This window comes from Rhinolophus ferrumequinum, chromosome 20 (assembly GCF_004115265.2).
Source record: "Rhinolophus ferrumequinum isolate MPI-CBG mRhiFer1 chromosome 20, mRhiFer1_v1.p, whole genome shotgun sequence".
NCBI lineage: Eukaryota > Metazoa > Chordata > Mammalia > Chiroptera > Rhinolophidae > Rhinolophus > Rhinolophus ferrumequinum.
The window spans coordinates 32,605,260-32,616,166 of record NC_046303.1 but is presented as its reverse complement, the minus strand read 5'-3'; the positions used below and the strand labels follow the sequence as shown (position 1 = coordinate 32,616,166).

Sequence of the window (10,907 nt, the reverse complement as noted above, 5' to 3'; positions counted from 1 at the left end):
GTAGGCTGAGTGGGGTCCACGAACCCCTAAGGTCTTTGGCTACAGCGGGATTATAGGCAGCAAATACCAAATAAAATTTCCTTGTTTCACTAGGAATCCCCCAAATTCCCAAAGGCTCTGTAGCACTTACCCGATAACCCCAGAGCGCACACAAGATCTTTCTGCTGTAATCATTCACAAAACCCACCAAAAACAGCTACAAATACAGGCCTTATTCAACCAAAAACCTTTTAATGACATGCGGCTTTTTGTCTGTAAAATCACTGCCTCCCTCGCCCCCTTCTTTTAAAATTTTTATTGGTTTGTTGGAAAAACTATTTGTCCTGTAGAGTGGCCAACATTATGGATTTGACTGATTGACTTTCGCGGGTTTCTTCTTTTTCCTTTATCCCCAATACTGCCTTAGAATCTGGCAATACAATAATAAGATCTAGAGGCTCAACTAATTTCAGGTTCAAGTTTTTTTGTTTATTTCTTTTTGAAAGATTACTTCATGGGAAGGGTGTGTACACTTTTTATATCAGATTAGACAGCAAACAATGTCTGCTGGCACACTTTTAATGATAATAAAGTCTCCATGAGCTCAGAGACGTTTGCCTGATTCCTCCGTGATACTGTTCACCATAAACTTTTCATGCCATGGTTTCTGCGTCCACAGGTGATCATTACTTAGATGCCTACGTTCATTAAGGCTATCTTCTAACATTTTAATGCATGTATTAGGTGGGATGCCTCTATGAGTAACTTTCTCTCATACACTAGTTTCCTTGTGTAAAGTTTTTTAAAGATAAAGAAAAAGAAAGAATAAAGGCTTTATTCTTTCTGTTAATTCACCAGTTTTACAAAGCAATGAGAATGCCCTAGCAACCTCAGGCGTGTGTGTGTGTATGTGTAATTATGAACTCATTTTATATTCATATTTATACACTTATATATATTGCGGTCATTATTTGTTTTGATGCTCAGATTATCTCGTTTTAGGTCAGTGGGAGCCCCTTAATGTTACTCTCCTGTTTTTGTGACATGATTTATTAGTCTTCGATAGGTTCCTTGATTTCTGGAATAAGATTGCCCGGGTTCATCTTACATATGCCCTGTTCTAGACCTGGACTCAGCAATTACTCCTAAGAGCCCTGGCTCCAGTTCCTTTTAGTGAGAAATAATATTTAGAGACCACAATTTGGATGGTAGGTGCATTTACTGCTACTGGGTTGTCACTGATTCAAGGACTTTCAATGGAGGAGTGGAAAACACATTTTTTTTTTTTTTTGGAAAGAGAAAATAGATTTTGAGTTCATACTAGTATATGTAATTCCAATTTAAAAGTTAGAGGTAATTTCTTAATTTTGTACTTATATCTCTTTTACTCTTAACACTGAAAATCTTGACTTCTAAAGAAATGTAAGTCCTTATATTTTCTTACAGAATATATAGTGTAAGATAGTATTTTCTATATGATAGTTTCAAAATAACAATATCAATATTACTGGCAGTAAGTCTACTAAATGCATTTTCAGATTTTAATTGACCCTTAGAGTATATCCTCCAAAAGATATGTACTTAAATACTTGTTTTGAAAGTCTCTGAAAATAATCATATATCCTTTGTATAGTTATGCCACTATTTGATATTCATTTGGGTTCAATTATTTTGGTTTGGTTCCAATTTTGAAGGGAATGCTTTAATTCTTTATTTAATTTTGGTTTTTAAGTATGTAAAATGTTTACATGGTCTAAGATCAAAACTATGTTGCAAAGTATATTCACATGAATTTTATCTCCATACCTACCTAATCCTCTGTTTCTTCCTTCCCCCATAGGCAACCGTTTTTAATATCTTTATACCTTCTGTGATTTGTGTGTGTGTATATATATATGTGTTTATACATATTGCTCTAAAACCTGTTTTCCTTAATGCATTCTGAGGATCAAATGGTATCTATATATAGATATTTTGCTCATTTTTCATTCATAATTTCTTTAACCAATCCCCTATCGATGAGGATCTGGTTTGTTCCCAGTTATCAGTTATTCCAAATAATACATCAGTGAATGACCTCAGGCATACACCATGTTGTATTTTTGTCACAATACCTTTGGGATAGATTTTTAAAAGAGGGATTCCTTAAAGCAAAGGGCAAATGCATTTATAATTTTTCTAGATCCCAGGGGCATAGTTATAAACATATTAATTTTGCCAAAAAAAAAAGAATTTTAAATATCTTTTTATTACAGAGAAAGAGAAAACTGTTTAAAATGATCATATTTATCAAGAATAACTTATTGGTAGAATTTAAATTATTAAATTTAAGTCTCTGGTATGATGTAAATAAACATCTTGAGTAGTCGAAAGATTTTATCAACTTTTGTGGTCTCCAATCCATTAGTTTTAGCAAATAATGTAACAACAGGAAAACTATTAAAAGCCATCTATCTATATGTATAGTAAACCATATATATGCCTGTGGAGATGGATGGATGGACGGGTAAATAGATAAAGAGAGACAAAGAAAGAGAATGTTTTCCCTCTAAGAACATTTCTGATTTTAATAAATTTACAAGCTTTTAATTCAGTCAAAAATTTATTATCTTTTAAATGATACAACAGCAATGGAAGTAAGTTAGTGTCTATATTCCAGTTGTAATATTTTCAAACCGTTGGTAAATCTACAAGTTTGTCACCTTGGGCCTAAAATGTAATCTAACATTTAAATGCAAAATTAAATGTATTTGCTGGCTCTTTTTATCATCATATGGGTTAAAAGAACATGACTATATTGTCTTATGTTTTCCAGTTACTATCATCGTCTGAAATCAGAAGAGCAACCCCAACAACTGGGTGAGTCATATTTACTTTTATATCTTATGCACAGCAAGAATTCAAACCCATAAAACACCGTTGAACAGCACATGAAAAATAATAGATTCACATTTAAGTAGCAGCTAATGGTGTATAAAAATGTACATTTTTAAAAAGTAACTTTGATCAATAAAAACTGGTGAATAAATCACTAGTGATTCATTTACTCAGGTTCTCATATTATTCTTCAGATGTAACCATAAAGGCAATAGCATTCACAAGGTAATACCCAAAAAACAAACAAACAAAAAAAACTGGTTAAAATCGCTTCTTCTGAATTTCCAGGTTTCTGTTAGTAAACAGAAACTTTGGCATTTTCTTACTCTTTTTCTTCTTCAAGCCTACAGTCAACAAAATAAAAATAAACATCACATCAATCTGTAGGTTCACTGTAAATTACCATTTCCAACATGCTTACAAAATTACCTCACCTGAGTTTTAATAATTATAAAATCAGTTTTACTGTCCACTCAGTTAATAATAATTTATCTTCAAAACACAAGGGTACAGCTACTGTCTACTGTAGCGAACCAGCATAAGCATTGTTTCAAAGCTGATCAGTACCACAGTGCTGTTTATGTAGACGTCGTCTAGTAATGGCAGTATGCTATTAGTAAAATGGGTACACAACATACAGTTTTGCTTAGGAATTATTTACAAAATTAGTTTGAAAACTGAGTACGAAAAATTCTTTACCTTTTACGCAAACACGTTTGCAATCCTTTATGCTATCAAAGTTATTGTGGTTTCCCCCACAGCCAGTGTAGGTGAAAGCCTCACAGGTTTTGTGTCTTGGATTAAAATGGTAACGAGTCACACTGGCGGAACACAGGCCCTCATCTTTTGGACTGTAGCAATATAATGGACCTTTATGAAAAAGGAAATAAAATTAGAAATGCAACGATACCGGAATCACTACACTGTGATGATTCCTGAAGGACTGAAGACAGACTAATCCCATAGAAGCTTCATGCTGAATCCAAAATATCAAACTAAACCATCGAAAAAGTGTTCCTCAAATTTCAAGAAAGCTTACGTGCTATATTTTGTTAATTCTAAATGTTTAGAAACAGGACAGAACTTCTTCGGAAGCTATGTCCTTGTATGATTTGAATATGTAAACACATTGAACCCAAAAAACAGATATGGTCAGGTAAAAAAACAAACAAACAGATAATCATGTTTCAAGTGATAATATATGACATGCTTTGTAAACTTTCTTAGGTTGGTAGTTTTGTTTTAAATGTTTATCAGCTCTCCTTCCATTATTAATCAAGTATCCCTATATCTAATTCCCAGGTGGCCCCTGGAACATTAACACAAACAATTTAAAAAAACACCAGCAGTAACCACCTCCTCATTGATTCAACATTTTGCATATTCAATACAGTATAGCTGTAGAGCTTTATCAAAGTCTCTGTCAAGGCAAATTTTCCTGGTTTGTTGAATGTATTTATCTGTGTGTATGTGTCTCTGCTGTGCCTAGGGAAAATGCCTGTATTATCTCTCTCTACAAATATTAAATACTACCCAAGTAACTCATCAATTCAGGGACTGTGGTGGGGGGTAGATAAGAAATGGGGAGAAGAGAAACATGGAATAGCGATCTTTCTGTGCTGCAATTTGCAATTACTAAAGGATACACAAATCTAACCAAAAACTTGAGGAAGAAATTTTCAAGTCTCACCATCTTCAGTCTATATATAGTCCACTATTTCATATATACAACTGATTCTATACAAACCTGAGGTCATGGCACTCAGTAATAAATATGTACTGTATTTTTTAATGTGTAAATTGAACAGATGAAAAATAGTTCTAAAGAAACAATGCAGAAGAGGAAGCAAAAATTTGAATCATGGCTTTATTGCTTTCCAGCCCTGAGAACTTGGCAAGTCATTAGCTTCTCCTAGCTTGTCTTCTCATGTGTAAAAATGGGAATTATGCTCCCTTACAAAGCAATAGTGTGACTATTGATACTGTATTATATATGAAATTACCTAAAGACAAGCCATGTTAATTCCACATCGAATGGGATTTTTTCACCCTCAAGTCTTAGTTAAGAAATGAAATAGAAACACCATAAAAATAGTACTTACGTTTCTTTGGTGTACAGAAGTCCCTGCAAGTAGCTTCATCCGGGAACTGGTTCCCACTGCGGTGACACCCACCAGACATGAATTTTTCACATGCCATGGAACTTAGATTGAAGAAATAGTTTCCTCTGGTCTCACCACACTGCCCCTCACCGACTTCCAACCGGCAAATTTTGGGAACTTCTAAGAAAAGGAGGGCAAAAAGCAATGTTAGTCAAAAATTATCCTTCTTAGTATTACTTTCAGAACTTTACTGTATTTTCAGAAACATCTGGGGGGAACTGGCATCATATTTAGTGCTGGGATAGTAAATCCCCAAAGATTGCCCATTAATCCACTTATTTAGCTTTTTTTTTTTTTTTATAAAGTGTCTCCAGACCTGACTGAACTGTGATTCAGTAGAAACACTCTGTTCTCTTGGGGTGTTCTGATTGTTCCTACATAAGAAGTTTAAATAACTATTCACAGGAATACACATTTCCCCTCGGTTCAATTCCTTGAGTGGTGAAGCCCCATGTTCTGTTACAGGCCTTCACAGATACAATAAACATAATTAAAATAGAACAGACAACAGTATACTGTATCTCCATTATATCCCTATACTAACAAAGACATATTTGACTATCAGGGGACAAAAGTAAGGTTATAATGAGCTAAATCACAGTTAAATAACAAAATCCACTCAAAGTATTTCAGATGGATGGCTAATTGACACGAGGAAAAGGTGTTCTCAGGGAGGCACAAAAATCTTAGGTTTGGAACTAATGGTAAGTAGACAAAAGCACTTGGGTCGCGCCTACTACCTTATACCCTTGCATTATTTTTCCTTATGATGAAATCTTTCCCAGTCTGCACAGGCTCAGAGTTATGATAAATACCAGTTAAGAGAGGGAAAATACGTGAGTGGTTGCAAATTTGTGATGACTTTCGGGAAACTGAAAACCGGTGAGCCTTGCCTAATATTTGAGACTAAACTTTCCTGTAGGAAGCAGGACCTAGCAAGTTAGCTAAGTTACTGCCGGCCCTCCCGTGTGCGAGGAGCGGCGCCAGGGTTCCGTGTGTACGCGCCGCGACTTACTCTCGATTTTCCAGCAAGCTTCCTCGCAGGCCTCCGGGGATTCGAAGTTGTTGGCGTTGCCCTCGCAGCCCCCGTACATGAACTGGCGGCAGCTCTGCGTGTACCTGTCGTAGTAAAAACTGGGGATCCGGGCCCGGCAGGGCCCTACCTCTGGGGGCAGGAGGCAGACCTCCGCGTTGTTTCCTACAGGAAGAGCAGAAGGCAAGTCAAAGAGACGGAGGAGGTCAGCCACATCTCCGGGGAGGGAGAGGTCTCCCGGGAGTTCGGTGCTCGGGGAGTTCGGTCCTCAGGGAGTTCTGTCCCGCTGCTTCGGAACAGAGGGGCCCCCGATATTAAAAGTGCATACTGGGGCACGAGTGCCCGGTCCCAGGCAGGGGGCCTTGGGGAAAAGCGGGCAGAGACAGGGCGGGTGCAGGGAGCCCTCCCTGCCTGGCCGGGAGGAAGCCCAGACGGAAGAGGGGGTCCTGGATGGGGCGGGCGATACCTGGCCGGTCCTGAGTAACATCGCCCAGGGCAGTCCCCATCACGAGCAAGGGCAGAACCAACAGCCCGAGGGTACCGGTAGGGTCCATGGTGTCCAGGTTTCAGTGGCCCGCAAGGCGAGGGATCTCCAGAATGCACTGGCCGGAGAAAGGTGCGCAGAGTCCACACTCAGGGCGGCCTGACCTGGGTGTCGGTTGTGGGTGTCCGCTTTTTGTAGGGAGAGAGTCCTTCCGACCCCGGACGGGGCGGGGCGTGTCTTTGCGGAGCCTGGGGGACGCTGATTCATGCCCCGCAGGCTGTGACGCCCGCTGCTGTCCCGGCCCTGGAGAGTGCGTGCGGAGGAGGAGAGGAATTCCCCTCCAAGTTGAACCTGTTGCCCCAAATTTCTCCTGCGGCCCGGCGGGAATGACCAAATGGGGCCTTTTGTGTCAGTGATGGGAAATCGGCAAACTAGAGGGAAATGATTGTGCAGGGTTCCAAGGTATAGCATCACTCTGAAGCCTGAATCTGCATTTTTGAAAGCACTAAACCCACGTGTTTGAAGGCCAGAGAGAAAGTGTGAAATTCGTAGAGCTGAGGCTCATTGTAATAGACACTTTAATAAGATTAGAAATTTAAGCATTCGTGTATTTATTTGCATTTATACATATATACATCTATACATATTTCAATCGACATCTACTTTATATTTAATAAAAAGCTCTTAATTTCTCGTAAGTGTATAGTTTCATGAATTTTTCACAGCTATGTATATATCCTTGTAATCACCACTCCAGTCAAGAATTAGCACATTTCCATCACCCCATTAGGTTCTCTCGTACCTTTTTCCAGTCAATCCTTCCATCCCCAGACCAAGGGCAACCACTGTTCTGATCACCATTGATGAGTTTAGTATTGCCTGCTCTTCAATCTCACGCAAATAGAATCATAAAGCAAGTACTGTTTTGTACTTCTTTCGCTCCACTGATGTTTTTGAGACACACCCACGCTGTTGTAAAGTGTGTTCCTTTTAAGTGCTGAGGAATCTTCCAATGTATGACATATACCATGAATGTCTTGTTACTGGACATTTGTGTTGTTTCTCATTTGGGATTATTATGAATAAAGGTGCTTTGTGTGTACATACAACTTTTATTACTCAAGGGTAAAATATTTAGAAATATGAGAGACTGACAAACCGTTTTCCAAAATGATTTTACTATCTTACACCCATCAGCCATATATGACAGTTGTAGCTATGTTTTTTGAGCAGGAGCATAAATGTCCAAAGAGAGGTGGCCTTGGGGGACCCTGAGTGTTTGACCAGATCAGCCCTGCTCCACACATATCCTAATATCAGTGAATCTATTAAAGTTCATCGCTCCTCTGTCACATTAGCCTGAGTCTAACATTGTATTTATACCAAAAAAGAAAAGAGAAAAAAACAGGTTCTACACTGGGATTTTACATGAGATCTTAAAGATATTTTTGGAGATTTTACTGAGTTCTCTCGATGAATGTATCTTCCCTTCTGCCCCCTTTTCCTCTTGTTCTATTCACTATTCTCAAGAGAATCATTATTCCTGGCTCCTCCTGAGGATAGTAGAGGGAGTTTATAGGCGTTCTCCAAGTTTCTGCGACCCCCTCTGTGCTCACAGTGGGTCAATAGTCTGGGACATTTTGCACACTATACCCCCTTGTGTCATTTTTCATTATTCTGATGTAGTGGCATAGAATCATATCCCTAGGAAAACTAGCCCAGTCTGGAAATACTCAGTATCGCTTATGCTGTCAGATGACCAGATATCTATGATTAAGAATGACAGAGATACAAGGATAAATGTTTAACAGCCAACTTTCCAGGAGGAAAAACAGGGGTGGAGAGCCTGGTTTGTATAGATTACTGATTTCCATGATGTAAATGCTCCCACTGTGACTAATGTCAAACGACCAGAATTGGAAATAGATGGGTACAGTTTGCCAGAACCAGTGTGAGCTGGCTGCAGCACACCAACCAGTGAGACAGCCAGCTGGTTTTAGAAAGACGCATTCCTAGGAGAATCAGATTAGACCCTCCCAGTAATCCCCACGTATTATTAGAGGAAGGAAATTTTTATCCAACATTTAGCCAGGATCATGTTCAGGAAAAAAGTTAATTCAACTTCAAACTTGTTTCCATTCTTCTGAATATGATTAAAAATATCTCCCAAATGGACTAAAATACATTCAAGGATGGATACTGAGTCAAACTTGTCATTCTTCTTGACTGTTGTCACTTCAGTTTTTTGTTTGGCATTTTTTGGACATGTTTTGCTTCATATAAAAAGAGGAATCTTTTTAATTAGGAAAACTTATTTTGGGAAATTGCATGATGTTATGGGAAAATAGATGTAGGAGTCAGAGGAGACCTGGATTTTATTCCTTGTTCCTTTGGACAAGTTATATAAACTCTCAGCCTCGGTTTCCGTATCTGTCAAACGGATATAATAACTGTACGTTAGAAGTGTGTTATGAGAATTAATGGGAAAATGCCTAGGCACTCAGAGAGATGTGCTTCAACTCCTCACACACAGGCACAGAATCCACTCACATCACCCCATGGCCCCGTTCCCACTGTGCCTCGGCACAAAATTTTCAGACGAAGCATCAACCACAATCAGGAAACAGCCATCTGAACTGTCCTTGTAGGACTGAAACCTGCGACTTGGCTCCCGTCAGCTCTTCTCTTTGGCTGAGTCAGAGGCCACCTCTCTGCCCAGGAAGGAGGCACACAATCAGACATCACTTTGTGATGGTGTCTTCTGAGGAAATGAGCTTGGGCTTCTCTCAGACAGAGCAGAGTACTGAGTCCACTTAGGCTTGCTGTGCAACACAAGGAGTGGGAAGGGACCAAAACCAGGCTTTTCACCCCTCTGTGGAGTAGAGTCTGTAGGTAGACACAGGTTGAAATCCATGTCCAGAGGTACTCTAGAAATGTTAGTTTCCTTCCCTTGTTCCATGCCAAACAGGGGACATCTTTAATACCTCCGTGAGTATGCAGCAGGAATAGAGAAGAAGGAGAATTGAACAAACGGAGTAGTTAGCATTTTGAGATCGTCAAGCTAGGTTATCAGGGAGGAAATTAATTGTAAAACACTTGAGTATTGTTATATCTATGAAAAAAAAAAACAAATCTTCCAATATACAGGGACTAAATTTTCTCAGACTACTTTAAATTACCGAATTTCTCCTTAGGACCATGTGGAAGGAGCTATGTGATCACCACTATCGGCTTCCACAGGGATGTCATTGTACTTCTATCCCTTTAAACCAGTGTCTAAGCCAAAAGGTTACAACATAGCTAAGGAAAACAATTCCTTTATCCAAAGTCAACAGGAAATGCAAGGCTGGAGAGAACTGGGAAGAACAGTCACCGAGATTGATTTGTCATTGCACTACCAAGTGATAGATCGCTTGAGTGGCTACAGCAAAAGACAGAGGCTCAAAATGGTTTTGCGTTCTGTAAAATAAGGCATGGAGTTCTTACAATGAGAATGCTGAAAGGAACTATAAATACCATCTGTTCCAGTATTTTCATTTTATAGAGTTACAAATTGAGACATAGCAAGATAAAACGTCTGGTCACGTTTACTTAACCTTAGTTGTTGGCAGAGCTGAGACTACAACCCAAGTTCTTGATACTCAGACCTGTATTCATTTGAATATATCCAGACCTGGGCTCTACTCTACCAAAACCTTACAGTAGAACAATAAATACAGAATTAAAACACACAAAAGCTACAGTGAGTTCAGGAGTATTTGTGCATGTGTCAGATCCCTGCCTCTGTTCTTTCTCACGGACCCCTGGGCCCCATAACACATGGATATAAAGTTGAATTGGAACACATTGGCTCCTAGAGTTCCTCAGCTTTTAGCTTGTTGTTCTGTCCTCTGAGAGCCCCACAGGCAGGGAAGGTAACGGTGAATTTAAGGAAAGGATTGAAGCAGATGGTCTTCCTCTCTGTCAGACACCTTAGAGAGAAGTGGCATGTCTAGCTCATGAGTGAATGAGGAGAATTAATTGAGGCCAGTGATTTGGGCATACATATTATATAAAGCATAGTCACGAAAAGAGTTACATGGATAAACGCCTTAAAAAAAGAAGTTCTTGCTGCCTGTTAGTTTAAGCCCTGTCAAAATAAAGTCTGAAATGAGTCCAGCTGGCACCAACGAGGAGTTTACACATCTACTAAGAAAGTCAGTTAATCTCTTCTGAGAGATTAGGGATCACGAGGGTTTTGTTAAAGTTTAGGTAACTGCTTCACCAAGTAGGCATTTTTCTAGCAAGTCGGGCCATGTAGGAAATGTTTGCTCTAATGCGCCCTCTGTCGGACACACAGTGCACTTGTGAATGTTATGTAATAAGGTGGTGC

The 10,907-nt window shown here is 39.2% G+C and overlaps 1 protein-coding gene across 1 annotated transcript; it reads right to left on the bottom strand.

Annotated features, from left to right (window-relative positions):
* Positions 1-2,502: 2,502 nt before the first annotated feature.
* Positions 2,503-6,813, bottom strand: TFPI2 (tissue factor pathway inhibitor 2). Its single transcript, XM_033088039.1, has 5 exons — positions 6,518-6,813; positions 6,034-6,216; positions 4,959-5,138; positions 3,556-3,726; positions 2,503-3,200 (listed from the first exon to the last, which is right to left on the bottom strand). The coding sequence occupies exons 1-5, from the start codon at positions 6,603-6,605 to the stop codon at positions 3,118-3,120; spliced, it is 705 nt and encodes a 234-aa protein (XP_032943930.1). The 5' UTR covers positions 6,606-6,813; the 3' UTR covers positions 2,503-3,117.
* Between the last annotated feature and the right edge of the window lie 4,094 nt (positions 6,814-10,907).